Here is a 26,441-nt window from a genome sequence, read left to right on the forward strand (position 1 = left end):
AGCGGAGGATGCAGTGAGCTGAGATCGTGCCACTGGACTCCAGCCTGGGTGACAGAGTGAGACTTCATCTAAAAAAAAAAAAAAAAAAAAAAAAAAGAATTTCTACAGCAAACTGTGAATGTGGGCTTTTCAGGAAAATCAACCAAGATAGTGATGTATTATTTCCTCTCCAACTAAAAACACAGCCTTTGAAGCAAGTGTCCTGCAGTTTTACTCCTTAGAACTCTGGGGGACAGGTGAGTGTCCCAAAAGTGAAAGAAAAAAAAAAAAAGAAAAGCGGAAGAAGAGGAGAAAACATTTCCAGATACTATCATGCTGAGGTTTCTAAAAAAAAAGGATAAACTTGTAAATTTGCGTTTTATTAATATGTCAATTTTAACAATTTGGTAATGCACCAATCGTTTTCCATGTCTATTTTAATCCACCACATTCATTAGTTGCTTTACAAATATGCCACATACAAGATTTCTGACTTCATAAAAAACATTATTGGGGAAAAAGAATGTGCAGTTTTTAACTTTATTATAATTGTAAAATATCTAATCACTTTTTAAGGTGTATTTACATATACATAGAATGTTTTAGGCATGTAATAACATCATCAGGTTTGTGTGCATTTATAGAAAGCATTTCTGAGGTAACTGTTGAGACAATTTAGTCAAATCTTAATTTGAGTATAAATTTGAATATATATAATAAATAGTTTCCAAATAGAAAGTAGTTAAAATATTTTATACCAAGAGTTGCATTACATTTGTCTGGCATTTTCAAGGAATGCAGTATTCTAATTAGGTGAATATTCTAGGCTTTCCCTTTCAGAAGTCCAAACTTTTGAATTTTAATTATCTTTGAAGGAAATTTTTTTTTTTTAATATTACCTTTGTGCACATAACCTTTTCTGGATAGCTCAGGGTCATTATTAGGAGAATCAACAGCTATGCTGGGTTGCAATATTTTGATTACCTCTGCCAGAGTGATAAGCAGTTCCACTGTAAGAATGACCCTAGATGACTCAGTTTTTGCATTCCTCTGTCAACTTTCTATACTTTCCCTCTGTCCTCCATCACTGTCAGGCTGTCAACCTGCCTGCTCCAGGAGTCTCCATCCCACATCTCCCTAACTTGCAAACACCATTATACACATTTTCTTAAATTGTTTGCTGCTACATTTTACCATAAATGAGACCCCTATTAAATTGAAGGGGAATAGGGGAGAAGGGAGGAGAGTCGTTAAAATTATCTAACCTGTATACACTCTTTGAAAATTAGTATTTCTAGATATCCTTGAAGGTAGAAATGTTAGCAACTGCGCTTGTTGCAACGTGTTTTATTTCATCCCAGGTATAATCACACTTGTTTCATCTCCGGGGAAACCAGATAGCTGCATCAAAAAGTTTTTCTCTGGAAGTATCATGGAGACCATTTACTCTCATCCTTAGAGAGCAGGGGCAGAAATAGGAAGTATTTAATCCTTCTGGAATTGATCCTGAGGGACCTGGCATGAAGAAACCTTTCTGTTCCTATGGACCAGCCAAAAGGGAACAGATCCTTTTCAGAAATGGCATCCTCCAATGCCAGATCCCAGTGCCAAAGGGCAGATTTCTCTCGCTAAATGCATACCCCTTGCTGTAGTATGTTTACATATGGTATGGAGGTAAAAGAGAAGAAAGAAAACTTATTGGAAAATTTTAACTCAAATGTGTTCCTTTTATTTATCCATCATTGTCAGGATTATGTCATTTTGGGCCTATTGTATATTGTTTAAAACTTTTTGTTTATTGACTCCACATGTTGTTTTAATTTGGGTTACTATTAGTATTCACATTTAAAATATGCATTTTCAGGTTTATAATTTTACCCATTAATCAGTGAAAGGAATAAAGCTTTCACATATTATAAAATAATTTAAAGTCACTCTAACGTAAAAGGAAAAAAGAGAAGGGTAAGGTGAGGTGCATATCTTAGCAGGGAACAATGACTAATCGATAAAAATTTATTTTCAGTTTTTCCATTAATCCTTAGAATAAAGGAATAATAAACAAACTTATCCTCCCTTATAGTTTATCAAAAAGCAGACAGAAAATGTGAATTAGCTAACAAACCCCAAGTCCCACATGTCCACATATTTACAAAGCCTTTACATTTCCTTAATGAGAAAACACACATTCCAGTTCCTTTGTTTTAAAATAAGTTTCGGAATTTATATATTTTCCAATATATTCCAGGACCTTTCTACCTCTTTCATAGGTTTAACCTCATTACTTTTTTTCTCTAACTCTCCAGTGACTTTCTATATTGAAGGCAGAGAAATGAAGGAAGTCTTCATAATACTTGGGAGAAAAAACAAAGAAAACATGAAAAAAGACAGCAATTTTAGAGAAGGGTAATTATCATTAATTCATAGGTAGTAAAATACATAGAACTTTGGTGTGTGTGTGTGTGTGTAGGGAGTGACTGAAGGTACAGTTTTGTTGACCAAATGTACTGTTTTGAGTTTGAGCAATTTGATACACTACGAATTAGTGTAGGGAAAATCACACTACGGGAACGGCCATAGCAAGATAAGAACAACATCCCAGATAAAGTGAGAGGGAAACATACCAGAGAAACAGAGACACACAATGTTAATGACGAGAATTAAGACAAAAACAAAATTATCAGAGTTATGACATGTGGTTAACTCAGGACTAGATTCTAAGGCCAAATGGATGCTGCAGCTTCAAAGTATTGGCCTAGAGCATTCTGAATGAGGAAGTGGGTATGTCCCAGAGGCTTAGGTCAGGCTAAATCTCTATGTGGGGGTAGAGAGGTTCTTATCGTTGGGTTAGAAGAAGAAACTCAGGTATTCATCGATTCATTCAACCCACCTTTATTGAGCACTCCTTAGGTGCCAGAGATTATTCTGTTTGAAAATGAACAGTAATTCAAACAAATTTTCTGACCCCCGAGTTGACTTTCTAGTGAGGTATACTGACAATAAATAAATAAACAAATGGATATAGAATACATGGTCAGTTACAAGTGCAATAAAAAAATAAATAATTGGAATGGAATAGAAAATGAGAGCAAATCCAATTTTGGATAAGGTAGTCAGGTAGGAACTCCCTGAAGACCAGATTTTTGGATGAATATCACAAAGTGACAAAAAGGAACAGGTGGATATTAGGAAGAAAAGTAGTCCAGGAGAATGAAATGACAAATTCAAGATCCTGTGTGGGTAGGAATGTGCTGGTTGTTTGAGAAACAGAAAGGAGGCCACTATAGCTAAAATAAATAGGTTAAAGACAGTGTAAGTCAAACTTTCCATTTTGTTGTAACTTATAATTAATATTAATTTGTGCTTTCTACTGGTCCCTAAAAATTCATATTTGTAGAGTGTTTCAGAATACCCTTTCATGGAATCAGTTCTCTACAGCCACGATATGTGGACAATTGATCCTGATTTTATCTGGTTGCTACATATAGATACAACCTGTAATGGATCTAAGAGAACTATTAGTCAAGGAGGTACTGATATTAAATTTTAATCTAGTGTTATGAATGATTTACCATAATAACGAGGGTTTCCAAGCCTTCAATAAGGCGGAGCTTTCATCCAGTGTGAATATTCTATAACATGATTACTTTTAAACATAGGCAGCAGAATATTTTGACAAATATTACTTTATACATTTTAATCAGGCCACTCAGTATTTCTGTTTACAGTATGGTCAATAGAGGGCTCAAAGTTTCAGATATTGTTTTTGTGCAGTCTGAATAAAAGTTGCAGTTTATAAAATAATTCATAAAACCATCTACATCTGTTATAACTTGGTTGGATATCAATGATTTAAAAAAGTAGTTACTTAGCAATAAAAATTAGGGCATTGATTTTTCCAGTGTGGATGATTTCTATTTCCCCTGAGAGAAATACTAGACCTGAGGTCAACTAGATTTTATTCTTTGTCCCCCAAAATAGGAATATAGAAGATATAAGGAAAGAATGTCTGAAGTTTTCTTTTTCAGATTTTAAATTCAAATACAAAAATGACTTATACAACAGGGCATCAGTGTATAGCTTTCAAATCATTAATGCATAGAACAAATATCTGAAAAACCTTTGTCATCAAATTAGGGCACCATTGAGAAAGACTAGGGTAAATAAAATGTTTACTAGCCGGGCGAGGTGGCGGGCGCCTGTAGTCCCAGCTACTCAGGAGGCTGAGGCAGGAGAATGGCGTGAACCCGGGAGGCGGAGCTTGCAGTGAGCTGAGATCTGGCCAGTGCACTCCAGCTTGGGTGACAGAGTGAGACTCCGTCTCAAAAAAAAAAAAAAAAAAAAAAAAAAAAAAAAAGTTTGCTTTATTATAAGGTCTATGTGTTAAATCCAAGACTTGACATGCGAGAGGCCACTGCTCATATCTACGGGGATATTTCAGAGAAACATGAACTCTTAAGTTAAAAACAGTTGGAATCAATTTCATCAAGACTCTCTCATGTGCCTCTTATAGAATAAGGAAATTTACTGTATTTGAAAGTCATGGAGTTGTCAGATCCAGTGAATATATTACAATATATATTCATAGCTGCAGCAATACACACATTAAATTATGAGGTATTATCAGTTTTGTTATCCAATTTTTTGTCCACTCAGAAAAACAACACAGAGGGTTTGAAAATATGCACCTAATTCATCAAGGTTAATAGATTCTGTTTGTTAAAGCAGTAGGGAGAAATATAAGTAAAATATTTGAAGTCGTGATTTTTCTTCTTCCCACTCAAAGGACATTTTTTTTTCTGGGTGAATTTTTGAAGTGTTTCAGATAAAAATGGAGACAACTGAAGTGTCAATCATTAGATAATGGATTTTCATATTGTGGTATATACAATAGAAACTATTTAGCCTTTAAAAAGCAGAAAATTCTGTCATTTGCAACAACATGGATGGACCTGGAAGACATTATATTGAGTGATTTAAGCCAGGCACAGAGACACAAATACGACATGATTTTACTTATATCTGGAATTGAAAAAAGTCAAACTCATAGAAGTGGAGAGTAGAGTGGTTGTCACCAGAAGCTGTGAAGGACAGAGGGTGGACAGATAAAGGGGAAATGTTGGTCAGATGATACAAAGTTTCAGTTAGAAGGAGGAATTGGTTCTAGTGATCTATTACTCAGCATGATGACTATAGTTAGCCATCATGTACTATATATTCTGGAATCACCAAAAAAAGAATTTCAAATGTTCTCATCATGAAGAAACAACAAATATTGAAATGCTAGAGATGTTAATTAGCCTGACTTGATCATTCCATAGTGCCTTGTTTTGAAACATCCCATTATGTCCCATAAATATACACAATTATTATTGGTCCATTAAAAATAAAACATAAAAAATCACTAGGAGATGTGCACAAGAGTTAGCAAATCATTGTAATTAAATATATGAGTGTGAGAAAAAAATGAATTAAACTGTCACATCACAGTTTCTGAACCTTAGGTTTTATCTGGATTGTGAGAGAGTCAAAGAAGTGAATCCCATGCCCATGCATATTGACCTTACTTTAATTATATTTCTGTCAGCTACGATGGAACAAAAAACTTACAGAACAAACAGTAAACAGGTTAATATTGTACTTAAGGTGTCAGAGCAAATCACTTCATTTTCTCTGGTATTAGTCTTTAAGTTAATACTTTTATATGATTTACATGATAACATTAAAATAATTAATTGCTTATGTCAGTCCTTCTAGTCTCTTTGGGGAGAAAAACGTGCTTAGAAATAGGAATTTATGTTGCATATTTCGAAAAAGCTGGGGTCAAAGAATTCCTAAACTGAAAGCAAATTGTACTTCATTGTAGAAGACAATGACACTTCCATTCGTAGTGCCTTATGTTGGACCAACATAGCATGCAATAATCGTACACTATCTGTCAATAATTCTGAACACAAACTGAATCACTTACCAAAAATTTCTGGCATTTTAAAACCTTCAAGGGGTATAAAACTTCACTATGTTTTCCTCTACTGGTCAAATAAACATTTAGTGAGCTTTATTTGTAAATGGTCAGTGTTCCTAAAAAGTACACCCAAATGCGTGGCCTAGAATCTTCCATAACAGAAATATTGCCAGAAACAGGAGTCAAAAGTAAAAAAATGCTATAACCTGGATAGGTAAAAAACAGCTGGACCCTTTTAACTGTAAGCGCCAAGAATCTACTGCTGCTATGAAGGTTATTACTTACACAGTAAAAATTTTGTCTTGTAATAGTGTGCAAAGAAAAGGGAAAAAATGAAATCATTTTGATCTTCTAAAATGACAAAAATCTTAGCATCAGTTTAAGCATTGATATGCCTTTCAAAAAATATTATTTATATTTCAGTGGTTAGAAATTTGAACTGATAGAATAGTTTTGCTCAAGATGATCTGTGGTGCCAATAATGATTTTTTTACGAGTATCTCTTTATCACCCAATGCAATCTTGATTGCAGATTCAAAATTTCCGATTAAAAATTTCAACATCAACCTATGCTAAAATAAAAGTTGATTTTAGTAAAATGAAATAGATTTGTGTAGAATTTGTTATGCATCTTATCTCATCATAGGAGTGTTCAGCTTAATTGCCTAGAAAATTATTTGTACTTAATAAATTTCTATAGGATTTTATGTGCTACATCATGAAGTACAGCACTCCTTTATGTAGTTATGAGAAAACTTAAATTTCACAGTCCTCTTAAAAAAATCGTTCAAGAAACCTGGTGTGGTGTTTGCAGTAGGCTCAAGTCTATGTGTATACTAGGGTCCACGATTATAAGAAACCACAACATTAAGAGGAGGGAAATGTCATATTTGTACTGTATTCTGTCAGATGTCTAAATAACTTGCTGGTCTTGATTCGATCCTCTTAAAAATTGGGACGATATTACAATTGGGCTTATGTCCATTTAAAGAAAACATTTAACTCTAGGATCAATGACCTTTTCAATAGATAGAAAAATAGCTTTATTTTAAAAACAAAACAGTCTAATATGGTAGCAGATGTTACAACAGAAGTGGTGTTCTGGAACATAGTTGTGGATTATCTCAGCAGGTGAATTAAATGAAATCAGTCCAGGCACGGATCAGGGGAGGCAGGTTTAGTTAATGATGACATTCAGCACACAGGTTGAGAAGACAACTGCTAAGTATTGAGTGAAACCACGAATGTAAAATCACAGAGACCTGGAAGAAGTAGGTCAGGCAGGATTTGCTGATTTGGAGTCCTGGTTAATTCAGCACTTTGGACAGTTCCCAAAGACCTGTCTTCCTTACAGGTACTTGGAGTACTTTTCAGAGTGCCATACTTACTAATTTCATTCCACCTCTTGGCATCTCACCTTTACCTCTAGGTGACCTTGAATCCAAGGGAATTATCTGCATTCATCCAAAGAGCTCTGTGGTCTGTGTTTCACAGGAAGTCAACACCTTCAGTCCTAACATGAAGGTTCATCATTTTTATGTTACTTGAGATTTTGTCAGACTCATCAGTAGGGTTTATTAATCAATAATGGATTATTAATAATCAATTTGTTAACAATAAAATTTATCAACTAAATTTTAAACCTGATTCAATATGAAAGGTGAGGATGAAATCATCCAAGTCACGCAAAAGAGTCCCTTTTCCAACACCTGATTGGTACCATCATGGCCAAGTCCTCCAGGCATTTCACATGCAAGGCTATTCAGCAGATGTTCTATATCAAATTCAAATGAGGCCTTCAGAATGGGGGGGTGGAAGCAGAAGAAAGGCTTTAAGACTCAACTAAAACCCTGCCTACAGCCATGTGGCATAGCTATAGATGGTAACTAAAGCACATTAAGCCCTTCCTTGCAGGCTCCAGGAAGTAACAAAATTGCTCTTTTGGAACAAGGACTTAAAGTTAATTTCTTAAAAGGCTTAAAAGGCAGGACTACGAATCAGGGCAATCTATCTGATTTCTAACCAAAGGACAAATTATGCTTTAGCCACATCTATCCAGCAAGTTTAAAATGAGAATTAGCAATAAAAGAAAAACGCACACATATAAAAATATTTTTAAAATATGCTTTTTCCTCATAATTATTTTTCTGGTGAGTGCTTCCTGTTCTAAAACCCAGTGGTGAGGTTGAAGCACAGAAACACCATAAAATTGGTTTTCTCTATGATTAGCAGCTTAAACTAGATATTTTATAAAGGATTCTCTTGATCTTTGTGAATAGAAAAAAAATTAGTAGTTCCTAATATCCCTGACAATAATTACACCAATTTTGGAAGCATTTCAGATGAGCAAGAAGAAACAGGGGTTATGGCTCTACCTCCAGTTTCATTAGCAGTCTTGCTGCTCTGGTTTGTGGGTTAGATTCCAGGACCCTCTTTCAGTTTTACAGACCCCACATAGTTAACAGAAGGTCTGTGACCTTTAGGCTGAGAGTAACTCAATTCCTTATTTTCTTTGGTGTATTCACAGAATATCATAGATGAATTTTCTGGTCTGACCCAGAGCTGTAAACAATACTGCAAAGGCATGAGACTGCACTAGACGAGGAGGAGGAAAGGGAGCAATGACCTAAACTGCTGCAGAAGGGAGAATGTGTAATTTAAATAAATGAGGCTTTTTATTAAACCACTAATTGCTAGCTTTCTCAATATAAAAGTTCTCAGGTCTTTGTCTAGTTGAGCAGCACAGAATTCTGTATATCCTGAAAGTACCAACAGTGCAAAAAGACATTCTTTAGTTTTCCCTGACAAAATGAAAACAAAAAACCAAAACCCCCAAAAAACGCATTAAGTGGTAGCCCTAGGTCTAGAGCTTACGACAAGTAGTGAAGAAATGCAGCAATTTTTATTAGGTGAATTTTGCTAGTTCCTCAGCTATAGTTACAGGAAAATCTGAAGATCCTGAGGTTTGAGAATGTTCCCTAGGTGTTTACCCAGGTCATTATGTGACCTGAGAAAAGAAATTCTTATTAATCCATGTATACAATGTGTATTTTTAAGCAATGGTATTAATACAATTGTCAAAGTCTTATACGTAAGTCAGCCTTACTCTCCAATAACCAGCTCTATGCACACTAGTCCAATTAAGTTGGCACCAAACCCAGCAAACTAAACTGCCATACTGAAAAGCTGTCTGAAAGAGATTCAGAGTAACCCATTCTGGCTCACAAAACTTGGTTATGTTCATACAGTTTCAGGACATTACTTTCAAAAGTGAATTGGAACCTAAAGTTTAAGCTGTATTTTAAAATATTGATATTAAATGTCACGACATCTAGTGTATCACGAGAACAATGGAGATTTACCATTAACATTTGACGTAATTTTTCAGCTTATATAAAATCAGTTTTTATTTTTATAAACAAAAAGTCATATTGTTAATCATACTACTCTTTTAATGATCTTGTATGGTAAGCCATTGGTTCATTCTTACATAAATGATATTTAAATAAGGTTATAAAGTATAATACATTATCATTAAAAGGATGCAAACTAATGAATGATACTAAATAATGTCACAAAGCCCATGGGAAATTATTCTGTAAAATGTATTATTTAACATCTTTGATAAAATTATTTTCCATGATTTACAGAGTTATTTTTCATATATGGTTTAAGGCAGCTTTATATTATTAACACAACTTCTTTATTTAAAATGTTTTCAATCTATCTCTACTATCTTTTATTTTTGACCATATGAAGAAGGTACAGCACTAATGCATAAAACTGTTTCCTTTTCCTGGGTATTTTTGCCTATTTCCTGTAAATGTAGCAAGAAGCAATTCAACGTCTCAGCCGCAATTTAGGCAAATGTATCCACCTAGATTGCCTTATAAATGCTAATGGAAGAGATTTCAATATTTTTAATAAGTTCAGAATACTGAGTTCTTGAATGACTACAGTTCACTAAACTAAGAACAGTCACGCATTGTGTAACGAAATTTTGGTCACTGACAGACCACATATATCATGGTGGTCCCATAAAATGGTAATGGAGCTGAAAAATTCTTATTTCCCAGTGACACTGCAGCCCTTGTAACATTATAGTGCAATGCATTACTCATATGTGTTTGTGGATGTTAGCATAACCAAATCTACCATTCTACCAGTTGTGTAAAAGTACAGCAACCTCACCAGCATCTGTTGTTTTCTGACTTTCCAATAATAGCCATTCTGACATGTGAGATGGTATCTCATTGTGGTTTTGACTTGCATTTCTTTAATGATCTTTGGTGTTGAGCTTTTTTTCATATGTTTGTTGGCCACATGCATGTCTTTTGAAGTGTTTATTCATGTCATTTGCCCACTTTTTAATGTGTTTTTCTTGTAAATTATTTTAAGTTCCTTGTAGACTCTGGATATTGGATCTTTGTCTGACAGATTGCAAAATTGTCTTCCATTCTGTAGGTTGTCTGTTCACTCTGATGATAGCTTGTTTGGCTGTGCAGAAGCTATTTAGTTTAATTAGATCCCATTTGTCAATTTTCACTTTTGTTGCAATTGCTTTTGGTGTTTTCATCACGAAACTTTTACTCATGCCTATATCCTGAATGGTTAATGAAAGACTGGATAAAGAAAATGTGGTATACCATGGAATACTATGCAGCCGTAAAAAGAAATGAGATCATGTCCTTTGCAGGGACATGGATGGAGTTGGAAGCCATTGTCCTCAGAAAACTAACACAGGAACAGAAAACCCAACACTGCATGTTCTCACTTAGAAGTGGGAGTTGGTTGATGAGAACACAAGGACACATGAGGAGAACAACACACACCAGGGGCCTTTTGGGTGGGTGCTGAGAAGAAGGAGAGCATCAGAAAGAATAGCTAATGGATGCTGGACTTAATATGTAGGTGATGGGATGATCTGTGCAGCAAACCACTATGGCATGTATTTACCTATGTAACTTAAAAGTTGAAGAAAAAAAGTATAGCATATACTGTTTTGTATAGCATATAATACTTGATAATGATAATAAACAACTATATTGCTGGCTTAGATAATTACCACATTTTACTTTTTACTGTAATTTTAGGAGCGTATTCTTTCTACTTATTAAAAAACGTTAACTGTTAATCAGGCTTGAGCAGGTCCTTAGGAGGTATTCCAGAAGAAGGCTTTGTTATCATAGGAGATGACAGCTCCATACCTGTTATTGCCCCTGAAGACCTTCCAGTGGGACAAGATGTGAAGGTGGAAGACAGTGATATTGATGATCCTGGCCCTGTGTAGGCCTAGGCTAATGTGTGTGGTTGTGTCTTAGTTTTTAACAAAAAAGTTTAAAAAGGTAAAACAATTTTAAATAGAAAAAAAGCTTGTAGAATAAGGATACAAAGAAAGAAAAAGTATTTTTGTACAGCTGTACAATGTGTTTGTGTTTTAAACCCAGTGTTATTACAAAAGAGTCAAAAAGTAAAAAAAAAAAAAAAAATGGAAAAGTTTACAAAGTAAAAAGTTACAGTAAGCTAAGGTTAATTTATTATTGAAGAAAAAACAGTTTTAAGTACATGAAATGCAGCCTAAGTGTACAATGCTTATAAAGTCCACGGTAGTGTATAGTAATTTCCTAGCCTTCACATTCACTCACTCACTCATGTATTCACCCAGAGCAACTTACAGTCCTGCAAGCTCCATTCATGGTAGGTACCTTATATAGCTATACTGTCTTAATCTTTTATACCGTATTTTTAACTTAACCTTTGCTATGATTAGGTATGTTTAGATAAACAAATCCTTACCATCAGGTTACAATTACCTACGTATTCAATGTGGTAACATGCTGTACGGGTTTGTAGCCTGGAAATAACAGATTACAGTACATAGCCTAGAATGTGCCAGGCTGTAGCATCTAGGTTTGTGTAGGTACACTCTATGATATTCCCTCAATGATGAAATAACCTAACCATGCATTTCTCAGAACTATCCCTTTTATTAAGAGACACATGACTATAAACTGAGGAGAAAGCAGAGGGCTAAACTGTTAACATGGCAAACCCATGTTATTTGATGATGTTTGCTGAACTTTGCATGTATGACAGGCTAAGCAGCAAAGTATATATCATGAATTCTGTTTTTAATATCACTATTAATTGCAGTTCAATAAAACTAATCTTTGAACTTAATAATCTATACATATACTTTGTAACTGTGAAGTAGGAATGAAAAATTTTCTACTTTTTTAGTTATGTTATAATTTCATTATATATATACACAGATACATACTTTCATTAGATATAAACTAGATGCATATGTTACCCAAATTGATAAATGCAATCATTTCAACATATTTTTACTTATTTGCATTTTTAATGCCATAATTCCACTTTTACAGATGAGACTCCTAAGGTTTAGTGACATTAACTGTTACTTAATTTTTGTAGCAGATAAATAACGAAGCCTCTTTTGAAACAGAGATTTTGGCTTATGTTTCAGTGCTTCTTCCACTGAGGCATAGTTCCTGCATTCAAGGTTTTGGTTTCATTTGTTGTTCACGTTTGATTTGGGTACACAAGGAAACTTCTATTGTGGTAGAGATTTGGAGTTCATTCACAGATCATATTTCTTCTACCCCATCATTTTGCATAGGAGAAAAGTGAAGGCCAGTGAGGTAGAGTAATTTGAGAAAGCCACACAGAGATAATGACAGGACTAGAATTCTAGCCCTGCCTTCTTTTAGATGACATCTTGAGATAAAGACATTTTATCTGAAAGATCACAGCTTAATCTCAGGAGACAATCACAAGAATACTTCAGTGTGTGTGTGTGTATGTGTGTATAAAATGGGTATATATATACATATATAATATACTTAAAAATATATATTATTTTCTCTAGGCATATTAAAAGTACACTTGATTGAGATGTATTTTAACATTTTTAGGATACATTTCTAAACTCATCTTATTAAAGCTCTCAAACCCAGAACAGCCCATTAGTAACCTGGTGTCCCAATGCATTTCCATCGAATGAGAAAAATGTGAGGTCAACAAAAAAGAGATTTCTCAGGAACGTTGTGCTTACCTTCATAAGTCCCACTTTCTAGGAGAGCACCACTTTTCTCCAATTCCATAAAATCTTCAACAGTGATGAAAATATAATCCACTCCAGGGACCTCACCCTCCTTATGTGGCCTTGTGGTGCCTGAATAGGAGAAAAGTAAAAACAAAAGAAAGATGCTAAGTGATTTGTTGTTGAACTTTAGAAATACCACCATACTTCTGAATATTCAGTGCCACTTGTTTGTACATCCTGCAAGTTGGCAGTTTGCATTTGTCCTTCTGTTTGTTTGGCAACAGAAAACAGCAGGGGGTAAAGATTAAAGTAAATGTACAAAGCACTTTTCTTCATCAAGCTTATAAAGAGTTCATTGCCATGTGATATGGCTGCATATATTTTTCAGTGAAAAATTCAGAACATTGTGCCCTTTTTGAAGAGGTGGTTTGAATATTGAGCCAGCAGTCTGCTAGTTCAGGAATTTATATATTTCACTCAATGACTGAACCTCTATTGTCCTGCAGACTGCTGCGCTATGACATAAAATACAATGGAAAGTAGCGATCTTAGGAAAATGTCAATTTATCTTTTTATTTTCATAAACTTGCTTTCTCTTGGGAGGACTGTTTGTTGGTTTTCATTTGTTAGATTTACACCCAGAACCATTTTTATTTGATTTAAAGGATCACAAACCTTTACTATTACTTAAAATTAAATAATAATTAGAAATGTGTTATAATTAAATTGTACTAGTAATTGTGACGCTGGGAATATAGTATCTAATTTGACAGGAAGAAACTTTCTCTGACTCCATCACATAGGCTCTCCCTTATGTGGCCTTCCTTCTTTCATTACTGCCACTAATTCTGACTGAAGTGACTCCCTACCAAGGGTTACTGCATGGGACCACTGTTCCTGACTCCTCCATCACCCATAGAGGGAATGGAGCTATAAGGGCCAAAGTGGCAGGAGTATCAGCTGCTCAGACTGTAGCTCAGTCCAGCTCTCCTGAAGAACACAGCCTTCCAGGCATGCTGTCCAGTTTGTGAGGCAACAGCAGAAACAGAAACATATTCAAGGCTGCAGGTTTGTTTCCAGGTAATACTTCCTTCCCTGACTATGTCCTAAGCTTCTTCCTTTTTCTCTGCCACCTACATAAGACATTTTCATGGTCAGATTGGAATTTACATAATGCATACATGCAAAGAAGTATGCAGAAATATAGAGGCCAAATATATAAGGTAGTACATTGGCAGGCTTCATATATATAGACTCCCCCATATTGTCTATATGCTAAATAAGTATTTTAAATCCTTAAATTTTATTTTTGTTCTCTGCATTTGAAATCTTTATCAACTAGGTCATGAAAATAGCCAGTCAGTTCTCCTTTTGGTCTATTAGAATCAAATCTGGACTGCAACTGAGAAGCAGAAGCTAATGTCAGAATGTACAATATGCCAGGAAAATTTGATTTTGGATAAAAATGAATAATTCCTATTGAAAACATATTTTAAGATGTGAAGTTATTATTTTTTAAAATCAAGTTTTATAACTTGTCTTTGGGGGTTGCAAAACAATTTTTTTCCATAATCATATTTAATGACTTTCCCTGAATTGGTTATTTTGTTTAACTGAGCCACATTTTTCAGTATTTCCTACTGCTTAATATTGTCAAATTAATGTTTCTATGAGAACCTTAACTTTTGATATTCTGACTTTTATGTGCTTAACCCTTGTGAATTAAAAGTGCATTAACATAGTTTTTGGCAATCAATTTGTTTTTCTGTTTATTTAGAACACACTCCAATCATTAAGAAAAAAAATCACATAACAAAGACTCAATTTTCCTTACTAATTTATCTGCATATTTCAGAAGCTACACACTTTAATTAACTGCTTGCAGTATGGTAATACATTTCTAGCACCATGTGAGCACCCGGATCACATGATTGAGGGCAATTTCCAGGGCTGCTTGCTTGGTTGGAGTAACACGGCTGTACCGAATTTTAGTGAACATTTGTAGTTGTGCTCTTCTTGGGAGGCCCACAGTACTTTCAGTTCACTAAATGGCTTTCCATCTCCATCTTGCACTTCAGACTTCTATGATCGAGTTCTTCCTTCTGTGATAGGCAACATCAGTGAGTATCAACTATTGCTATTGACCCAACATGATGCTGGTTACCTACTTGGACTGAAAATTCACCTACCTCATTGTGGCTTGAAGTTCTGCTCTAAAATCTCAAATGTAGCCACCTCCATCTTTGACATCAGTCTCTGATCCTTTTTTCCTATTCTATTCTTCTTTCTAATTATGATCTCCAGTCCCTGATCTCTTGTGATTTCCCTCGTGTTCCCCAAATCTGCCTTACTTGCCTCCCTAACTACTAAAGTACTAGGAAAAAACCAGAATCTCTTCTTTCCTTTAGTTCACCTTCACGATTTCACCACTCATAATTAACCCCCATGTTCACTGTTGGTTATTTCATTATTGACGGCAGTTGCTATAAAAAAAATAAACTTTCTCTGACAAAGTACTCCACAATTCAGATTACTTAATGTCAGTTTGATCCTCCTGACGCTTGATAATTCTTTTGTGTGTGTCTTCTTGTCTCTCTCTCTCTTATATTCCCAATGTTTTCTAATATTCAGCTGCTTTGACTTTTTGCACAAGACATGAGCTCATTCTTTCTTGGTAAAGTAAGAGACAATCTGAAACCAAATTTCCTAAAGTTTCCTAATTTTCATTTTTCGTATCTGCATTACTTTCATATTTTTCCTTCAAAATTAAGCCTTTACTGGAATTATCATCCATCTTGCTAAGACAAATTTCTTTTCCTTTGCTTTCTTTTAGAATTACATATTTTAAATTAAATAAATAAAATATTGTATTTGTCAAAGTTGCATATACAGATATTTTAAGTTTTCAAACAATTCTATAAGACTTGTTATTTTTAAAAAGGAGACCCTCAGTCCCCGGTACCCCTTTCCTTTTATCCAGAGTCAAACACACTGATTGTAGTTGATTAATTTAACCTCCAAATCTCTAAATACTTTAATATGCCTCTTGATTTTTTACTTTAGTAATTATTTCTTGATTTTAAAGAAAATGAGAATCTAACTCTTTTTTTGTCTACAATTCTAACCCCACTGCACATACCACTTCCTGCTTTCCTTCCATTCTTCTAATGGAACAATCTTGTGTTTAGATTAGTGTTAAGTGTTTACATTAGTAATTCTACGTAAATCTATTCCCAGCTGAAACTTATGGTGTACTGACTTTTTGTGTGCAACTTAAAAAAAATTTTTTTTCAGATGGAGTCTTGCTCTGTTGCCCAGGCTGAGAATGCAGTGGCAAGATCACGGCTCACTGCAACCTCTGCCTCCAGGGTTCAAGTGATTCTCCCGCCTCAGCCTCTGTAGTAGCTGTGACTATAGGCGTGTGCCACCACACCTGGCTAATTTTTGTAGTTTTAGTAGAGATTGGGTTTCACCATATTGGCCAGACTGGTCTCAATCTCCTGACCTTGTGATTCCCCTGCCTTCGCCTCCCAAAGTTCTGTGATTACAGGCATGAGTCACTGTGCCTGGCCGTGTGTAACTTATTGATTACTCTAGATGTAGTATGTTTTCAATTCCATTTTCCATTCATTATTCATTAAATAAACTCTCTCCTTGAGAGATAAATCTCCTCTCAAAATTCACAAATACATTTTATACTTTTTCAAGTTCATCCTATTGAAGAAATATTTCCTGGAGGCTTCTGACTAGCTCCAATCTGGACTGTCAGCTGCCATCCAGGGATCATCCTTTGCCATTATCCTGGGGAGTTACTTTGCCTCTGTCTTGTGCAGTTTCACCTCTTCCCTAGACCCCATGTCTATTTTTGTGGTCTACACCCTCATGGTGGCAGAGCACATCTGTCGGAAGCTTCCTGTCAAAGGTTGCATGGAAGCTACATTGTCTGAGATTTTGCAAGTCTGAAAATGTCTTTATTCCACCCTCATTAGTGGCAAATCTGACAGCATTTCAGGAAAACGTAATCATGAAAATGTATTTCTTCATCTTGCTCCCCTGTTTATGTCACCACCATTCTTCTAGTCATGCTAGTTTGAAACTTTCACCTCAGAGTCACCTACCTTTGAGTCCTCCCTCACTCCTTTATCCCATCTCCAAATATTTGGCAAGCTCTATGTCCCATAGCTCCACAACATCATCCTTCCCGTTTGTACTGTCTCTGACCCCAGCACGGCCCTCCTGGACTAGGCGGTGACTGTGTCACTGGTGTGCCTGCCTCCCTCTTTTAGTTCATCACTGAACTTCCTGATGAGCCCTGGTGAAGCACAGGACCGATCACCTTTCCTCTCTAAAGGCTTGTCTATCCAATCTAAAGTCAGAAGAGTGGGTTGAAAAGGGAGAGAGAGAAAAATACTGAGAGTCAAGAAGAATCAAGGAAGCCATGATTCTATTATTTACAATAAAACACAACTCTCATGGTATGCCAGCTTGTGGAGTTTCTTTACATGGGCTTGCCTTGATGGAACATGTGAGAGGACATAATGTAAGAATTTTCTGCTTGTTTAATACCCTCCTTTCTGGCTTGTCATGTGTCATTCTTCTTTCTCTTTAACCTAAAATTTCCATCATTAGAATTACTCTTTGGTTCAAATGAAAAAGAAACTACCTTTAAAATGATGATATTTTGAAAGTAAGCTGCCTGTACTTTTTGGGACTCAGCCACTTGTTATCAGTATTACCTTGAGCAAGGTTCTCCACTTCTGTAAACTCTAGTTTTCTTATCTGTAAAATGGGAACAATAGTAGTAGCATCTTCATAGGGCTAATGTGAGGAACAAATGGGATAATTCATATAACATACTTAAGACAATGTCTGGCACATTTTAAATATTCGACAAGGATTATAGGTTAAGTACTATTGCCTGAAAGAACAGAAATGACATCATAGATTTTTTTTTTAATGAAGTCTTGCCATAAATATTAACTGAGTACTTACTATGTGCCAAGCACTATTCTAGATGCTTGAGCTATATCTCTGAATAACACAGACTAAGATTCCTGCTTTCATGGAATTAATATTTTAATAGGGAGAGGCAGATAATAAATACAAAATAAAAAGTTATATAGTATGCTATAAAGGGTTAAATCTTATTAATTGACCATAAATCATATTGTTAGAACCTACGCACAGTTTAGTGGGTCAAATACTGAGATTTCTGTCAGCTTAGACAGTATGGAGAAAAGGATGGAGGAGAAGAGACTGTAAGAAAAGGACCTGAAGGGGAGCAGAGACCCACAATATTGGTAGGCTGTACACTACCCAGGTGAGTGACAGCTAGGCGGGAGACTGCTGGAAGTCAGCAGGGGATCCAGAAAGAGCCTGATCATATTTTAGAAAGAATTACTACATCCTTAAAGAGAAATTTCACTTATTTCAGTAATTGCTTGGATTAGCCTAGGTCATTTGGCTTAACATCTTGGTGCCTGATACAGGTATTTCTGAACTATCAAAATCATTTTCAAAGGATTGATAAACATGACAGTGCATGGTGGGTTCTAATGACTGGTGTATGTGTACACACACACTTACATGTCAACCCTCATTTTTAAAAGAAGAAAATGATGAGGCTGTGGGAAAAGGGAACACTTATACACTGTTATTAGAGTGTAAATTAGTTCAGCCATTGTGGAAAACAGTATGGCAATTCCTCAAAGAACTAAAAACAGAACTACCATTCAACCCAGCAATCCCATTACTGGGTATATACCCAGAGGAATATAAATCATTCTACTGTAAAGACTCGTGCACAAGAATGTTCACTGCAGCACTATTCACAATAACAAAGACACGGAATCAACCTATATGTTCTTCAGTGACAGATTGGATAAAGAAACATGGTAGATATACACCATGGAATACGATGCAATTATAAAATGAAGAAGGGTATGTGTTTTATGGGAACATGGATGGAGTCGGAGACTATTATCCTTAGCAAGCTAACATATGAACAGAAAACCAAATACTGCATGTTCTCATTTATAAGTGGGAGCTAAGTGGTGAGAACTTAGGAACACAAAGTAGGAAACAACAGATACTGAGATCTACTTGAGGGCAGAAGGTGGGAGGAGGGAGAGGAGCAAAAAAGATAACTATTGGGTACTGGGCTTAATACCTGAGTGAGGAAATAATTTGCACAGCAAACCCTCATGACAGGAGTTTACCTATGTCACAAACCTTCACATGTATCCCCAGAACCTAAAAGCTTTTTTTTTTTTTTAAAAAAAGTGAAAGAATCATGTGGTGTGATAAAATGGTGTGATAAAAAGATTCTTAGATTAAAAATTGAGGACATCTACGTTCCATTTTTGTTTTAATGTTTTACATATGTGATCCTAGATAAAAACATTATTTACTTCTTCACCAATTTTCTTATGCACTGAGGTAAATAATAGATATAAAAGGGCATGATAAAAAGTAAAAGCATAAACACCATGCCAACAATATCTGCATTCCTTTTAAGTAATATTAATAGTACTACTAAGAACACTACAGTTTCACAAATATCATTGGTGGTATCTTACTTTTGGAATATATTATAATCAAAGCTTTAAATCACTTAACTTCATTTAGGCTAACACTTATAATAAAGAAAAAAATATTATGCCTAAAGATACAAATTGACTTTTTTACTGTTTGGGTATGAAAAAAACATGAGTCAAGATATAAATCCATTTTGTCTGATTACACACTAAGATGTAGTACACAATGGCTTGGCCACTAGTTACAAAGGTCCTTTTGTCTTTTGTAGACAGACATGTAAAACAGGTAATGCCTACAGCCTAGGCTGCTAGAAGGTTTTTGCCATTTGCTGAGTCATTTGAAAAGTGTGAAAGTGCTCATAAAACCTGATTAGTAGGTCATTTAATTTTACCTGCAGGCATAGCACCTACAACAAAAGCCAGAAAGCATGATTTTAGATCTATGTGTCTGGGAAGAAAGGATATTAGTTGGTGTTATGTCAATGGGCAAGACAGTGGCTGAAGAAGGAGAAAGCAATTGGAAATCTATGAACACCTCTTTGGAAAGTAATATGATTCTAAAAATAAGGAAAATATATATGACATGAAATGAAGTGTTGTACAATGGTAATTTGCAGCTAAAGGTAATTAATATCTAGACTGAGGAAACAAGTTAAATTTCTTGAAGTGGTTACCTTATTTTTATGCTGAAATAATTACAGTTGCTTTTGCAACTCAAAAAATGAATAGTTGACAGCAAAACAAGACTCAACAGTAATAACAAGTAATTACCCAGCACTAGAAATAGGGTGGAAGATGTGGAGAATAAAAGAGGGAATATAGATGATTCATCATATAGCTGAAGCTCACCTTCTTTTATTGCTCTTCCGTTTTGGTTGGGGCTTTCCTAAGTGCTGCATAGGAAAGTCCAAAATAAGTTTTATTATCCAAGTTAGGATTTATATATTTTATTCTTATTATTTATTCCAGACCACTCCTCCAAAGGAAAATAGAACTGAAAGAGAAAATGCTACTAAGTTGAGGCTTTGTTTCGTATTTTATTAATTTCTTAAACAAAACAGCTTATTAATTGCTAAATTAAGTACTGTATGAACAACACCTCCTTCATGAGTTAATGAAAGCATACAGTACTTCTGCTCAAAAGACATGTCTAAACAAAATGCATTATCTCCCAAATGGTTAGCTTATTGATACACAGTGAAATCACATGGAGGCGACTTGTCATTTTGTTACCATGGCAACTGGGAGTGCCAATGAAATTTTTTTATTAATCTATTGTTTAAATGAAGGAACATTGCTCTTTTTGTCTTAGGAAGAAAAGGGCATGGCATTTGTGGTAAATATAATTCTAAAGCGCATTTCCCCTCAGCTTTCTGCTATTTCCTAGTTTTAGTAAAATACTTTTCTTCAAAGAGTCACCAGCTTGACAGACAGTATTATTACTTAGATGATGGCTCAGTGCAGTCATCTATCGTGATCTATTCTGATATATTAAAAATTCCATAGTGCTTGCTGCATGGCAGGTACCCAATACATAGTTGCTAAAGAAACAGACTTGGAATTAATTATTAAGTCAATATATTCTAAGCAGATGGGTCATTGTGTGAGAATGTGAGAAACTGAATTCTGTTCTTATTCATATATTCTCCCTTTCTTCCTGGTGTTTCTCAACTGCAAGCTGGAAAAAATAGATCTTGACAGCTAGAATGACTTCCTCTGTACTCAGCCTTTGATTAACTCTTTGATTCTTGAAGACACTTAAGTTGGTCAGTTACTCATCAGCAAGTAAGAACACAATCACCATATTTGTGTGTGCTGCCAATAAAAACACACATCCGATATATTCCTTTGGCCAATGCCTGTAATCAATTTTTACACAACCAGTCTAGGCCTCGGATTTTATTACGTTCATTTTCAATCATATAAAATCCTAAAGTATGGTTTTATGCAAACATAGAGCTAAAGTAAGCAAAGCAAATAATATAGTTTGGGTCATTGAATTGTATGTGATAGACAGGTTATAAAGTAATGTGTGCCTTATAGATTTCCTGTTAACGATGGGGTGGATTGGTTTAAGATAAAAAAATTAAAACCTACCATTGGATGAAATAAATCACTTAAGTATAAAAATTATTAATAGCCTCAATAAAACATTATGTACATTTTATAAAATATTGAAGATCTGACAAATCCATTTGTAAAATATCAGTAGTTACTTTGACTTATTTTCTTAACAGTGTGTTGCTCTAAACCTCAGTAATTGTTTCAAAACTCTCTCTTCTCCTAAGATAGCATGTTGTCAATTTTTGTTCAAAGCAGCACTGGCATATACTAACAATGTTTAGGTATCGTCCAGAAACAGGCTTTTAAGAAACCTCTCCTTGAATATCTTGGATATAAAGGTTCAAAATAGTGCCCCATATGGCATCAATTACTGTTTTAAATTTTAACAGTTTGGATTGAAGCAGCATCAGACCCAAACTTGGTGTTTCTTAAAACACAGGCTGCATCACAACCACGTGGAGGACTTGTTAAAGCACAGATTGCTGGTTCTCACTCCCCAGAGTCTCTGAGTCACCCTGCTTGGGTGGGGCCTGATTATTTGCATTTCTAACAAGTTTTCAGGTGATGCCTCTGACACTGCAGGTCCAGAAACCATAACTGGAGAACCACTGCTCTAATTTCACTCATATCTCAGGGAACCCAAAATAAACACACTGTTAAATTTCCTCATCAAATATAACTACAACAACCCATAAAGCATGCGGGTCATGACTTGGCATTGGCCCTGGAGCCATGTACTGGATTCAGAGAAAACAAGCCATTCTTCATTTTCTAGTGCATAGATGCACAGAGTCATGAGGAGTATTTTTCATAGTGAAGTGTTCTTTAGAAGTTAAATGAATTTGAGAAATAATCTTTACTTATGTGTGCTTATAAATACCTTTATTATTTGAAGTAATATAAATTATTTTGGTTCTATCTGTGCAACAGTATGGCCGATATTGGGAAAAACACAGAAGCTTGATCTAGCTCACCAGCAGTGATACATGATAATATGTTAAGAAAAAACAAGCATCTAATGCCGAAGATTTCTCACATGAAGAAACAATATGGTAGATGTCAAAAATAGAAGACAAATGAAAAATCTGTAGATCTACAAAAAGTAAGAAATAATAGCATTGCATTATTTTCATATACCAAGCTATCTGACTTGCTAAATGTTAAAATTACAGCTTGTTTACAACCATACTTATCAAATGAAATCAGGTGATAGGTAACATGTACTTTGGAATTAGTACTCATAAAACTCTCTGTTAGAACAAATTATTTAGGCCACCATATCATTTTATTAATTCCATGGTTTTATTTGCACAATTAGGTCCCTGCTGTAAACACTAGAGTAAATGAGGGGTAGATGTGAGAAATATCATTTAAAACTTGAACTCAGTCAGGTATGGTGCCTCACATCTGTAATCCCAGCACTTTGGGGGGCTAAGGAGTTTGAGACCAGCCTGGGCTACATACGGAGATCTCATCTCTACAAAAAAATTTAAAAATAAGCTCGGTGTAGTGGCACACATCTTTAGTCCCAGCTACTTGGGAGGCGGAGGTAGGAGGATTGATTACTTGAGCTCAGGAGGTCAAGGCTGCAGTGACTCAAGATCATGCCACTGCACTCAGCCTGGGTGACAGAGCAAGATCCTATTTCAAGAAAAAAATAAAAAGAAAAGAAAAATAAAGCTGAGCTCATCACCTGAACTAAAAATCCTGTCATACTGAGCAAGAAAGAACTGGCAATGTTTGGGGCGATTACTTTGAAGTTGATGTATATGCAATGTATTTTCAATTTTAAGGCTTCTACACTAAATGACCAGATTTAATAACCAACAGTATCAAGATTCCTTGACCACTGACATACCAGCACTCTACACTGAAGACAAACTAGGCCAAAGTGAACAATTTCATTTATTCACTCATTTGAATCATCACTACATTGGTAACAAAACATTTGTACCCAAATCTTAGCCATTCCTTCACACCAAAATCCCTCTCCTCTACCCCGCAGATTGCCAAAGAAACTTTGGTTGCATAAATTGCTTTCTTCATATTTCCATCTTTACCTCACTTGCATTCGCAGTACAGAATAATTCACTACTTGGATTCAGAGACATAAATAGATAAAATGACTCACCCCAATAAAATCAGATTCCTTGACAGCTATAGTCTAGGCTTTTGATCCATTCTCACAATATATAGATATAACATACCTAACTAACTCCAGGAGAGATGAACACTGCATTCTCACCAATAAAGTAGGGCAGCCAACCATAATTCCAAGATTCTTGACTTGACTATTAATTTCCTGAATGTTTTAAGAGATTGGAAGAAGACAAATGACCCTTTTGTTACCAATTAATTTATTTTTGAACTTTTGATTTTAATTCTTCAATATTTAATTTAGAGATGTTCTATATTTGGCATTCTATAGAATTAATAAAAGGAGGTTTTTGATTCCCTAATTTATTATTTAGTAGATGTTTCAAGATTACATATTGAACTTAAGGAAAAGAAAGATCAGTGGCTTTTTATAGAAACAATATATATTTAGCTTAAAATTTTTATACTCTCCTCATGTAAAATTAATCTGGGCCAGAACTAGACTGCGTAGATACCACCAGTCCTCTGAGCAACGCAGAGACACTACTCAGTGACCTTCATTTCATGGAAGGTTTAGTGGATCATAACTTTATCATTTTATCACTGTTAGAATCTTGCAATGACATTAACTTTTAGTATCACCATATGTCCCCATGGCATCTATATTCTGAAATGCCCAAGGTAGACAGTAGAACACAGAGTCTTCAGAGTATCAGAAAATCCAGATGAAAGAAAGAGGGCAGTTAACATCCAGGGATTTCAAAATATTGAAATATTTTTCAGATTTAGGCATGAAGGGCAGCAGGACTCAGTTTCTATCCAATTGTCATAATCCCCAGAACACTGTGGTTTTAATCTTAGACCACTGTATTTCCTTCCTGATTGGGGAGCAAATTAAGAGTGATACAAGATAAAGGAATGTGTATTGTGCACTGTCAGATAATCATTTGAGACCCCTGCTGGAAATTTTTACATAAACCTATCAGAAGAAAACTATCCTGTAACGACAACAACAAAACAAAGCAAAACACTTGGCTCTGTAGACTCTCAAATCACTATACTTGAGAAATGCAATTATTACCAGAGATTAAGGAAAGTTTTAGGAATTAAAAATATAAAAGAAAATTGTAAGGAAATTTAAAAAGCTAATTAAGGTACTTCTGGCATAATAGATATTGAGTTAATAGTGAGTTATCAAAATAAATATTGAATTCTTCAGAGAAAATGTTTATAATTTTAGATAAATCTTTACCTCCTTTAGAGAGAGTATGAAAACACACTTACTTGCCAGGACAAATTGAGACATAATACAAAACAGAGAGGTGAATACCAGTAGCATCAGCCCAGCAGCTGACTCAGCATCCTGCCCCTCAAGGGGAACAAGTGGTTGGAGAGTTTATACCTGGTAGGGTGATGGTGCCCTGACTTTCAGACTCAACGTATTAAGTATTGCTGCCTAAAAGAAGGGGTAGAGCATCTGGTATGTGAGAAAACTAGAAAGGCTGAGGCTGGCCAAACTAGGCTATGGGGCATTAGTGAATCTATGTTAGAATGAAAAATGTGCATGATATAGTTTGGCTATGTCCCCACCCAAATCTCATCTTGAATTGTCATTGCCATAATCCCTACATGTCATGGGAGGGAACTGGTGGAGATAATTCAATCACAAGGGCAGTTTTCCCCATCCTGCTCTTGTGATGATGAGTTCTCATGAGATCTGATGGTTTTATAAGATGCTTCCCCCTTTGCTGGGCACTCATTATTCTCCTTGCTGCCACCATGTGAAGAAGGACATGTTTGCTTCCCCTTCTGCCATGATAGTAAGTTTCCTGAGGCCTCCCTAGCCCTGCAGAACTGTGAGTTGATTAAACCTCTTTTCTTAATAAATTATACAGTCTCAGGTATGTCCTTATAGCAGTGTAAGAATGGACTAGGCTGGGCGCGGTGGCTCAAGCCTGTAATCCCAGCACTTTGGGAGGCCGAGACGGGCGAATCACAAGGTCAGGAGATCGAGACCATCCTGGCTAACACGGTGAAACCCCGTCTCTACTAAAAAATGCAAAAAAACTAGCCGGGTGAGGTGGCGGGCGCCTGTAGTCCCAGCTACTCCGGAGGCTGAGGCAGGAGAATGGCGTAAACCCGGGAGGCGGAGCTTGCAGTGAGCCAAGATCTGGCCACTGCATTCCAGCCTGGGCTACAGAGCGAGACTCCGTCTCAAAAAAAAAAAAAAAAAAAAAAGAATGGACTAATACAGTGCATGTATTTAACCTCCTCAGTAAAGGTTAAATAGCTATTTATCTCCCCATTTAGATCCAAGCTATTCCTTTGGGTTAGAGTTCAGCAAATTTCTAAAAGGGCTAGACAAGTAAGTATTCTAGTAGGTATTCTAGGCTTTGCTGGCCATACTGTCTCTGTAATAACTACTGTTACTAGAGATACAAGTGGACACATAAGGCATACACAAATGAGCACAGCTATGTTCCGATGAAACTGCATTTACGAGGTGGTGGACTGATTTGACCTGTAGGAAGTCGTTTGCTCACCCCTACATTAGGTTTTTGATCCTTTGTGTCTTCATGATCTTATCTCCTAGATTTGTACTTGTAAATCAACAAGATGCAACTTCAGTGCCAGCATTTGAGTGCACTGCCTCAAGAGAGAAAAACACGACTATTTCTGTTGGTGTGGCCAGTATTAAGTGTTACATTTCATGTGTCTATTGTTTTTGAAAACT

At 35.6% G+C, this 26,441-nt stretch overlaps 1 protein-coding gene across 2 annotated transcripts in view; it reads right to left on the bottom strand.

Moving 5' to 3' along the window:
• The window catches only part of MAGI2 (membrane associated guanylate kinase, WW and PDZ domain containing 2), a 1,518,597-nt gene that overhangs the window by 631,225 nt on the left and 860,931 nt on the right, over window positions 1-26,441 (bottom strand). For both annotated transcript variants that reach the window (XM_030933117.1, XM_030933118.1), the window contains exon 3: window positions 13,020-13,139. In XM_030933117.1, the coding sequence (XP_030788977.1) occupies window positions 13,020-13,139 (120 nt within the window). The remainder of the gene's footprint in view (window positions 1-13,019; window positions 13,140-26,441) is intronic.

Source organism: Rhinopithecus roxellana, chromosome 6, assembly GCF_007565055.1.
Source record: "Rhinopithecus roxellana isolate Shanxi Qingling chromosome 6, ASM756505v1, whole genome shotgun sequence".
NCBI lineage: Eukaryota > Metazoa > Chordata > Mammalia > Primates > Cercopithecidae > Rhinopithecus > Rhinopithecus roxellana.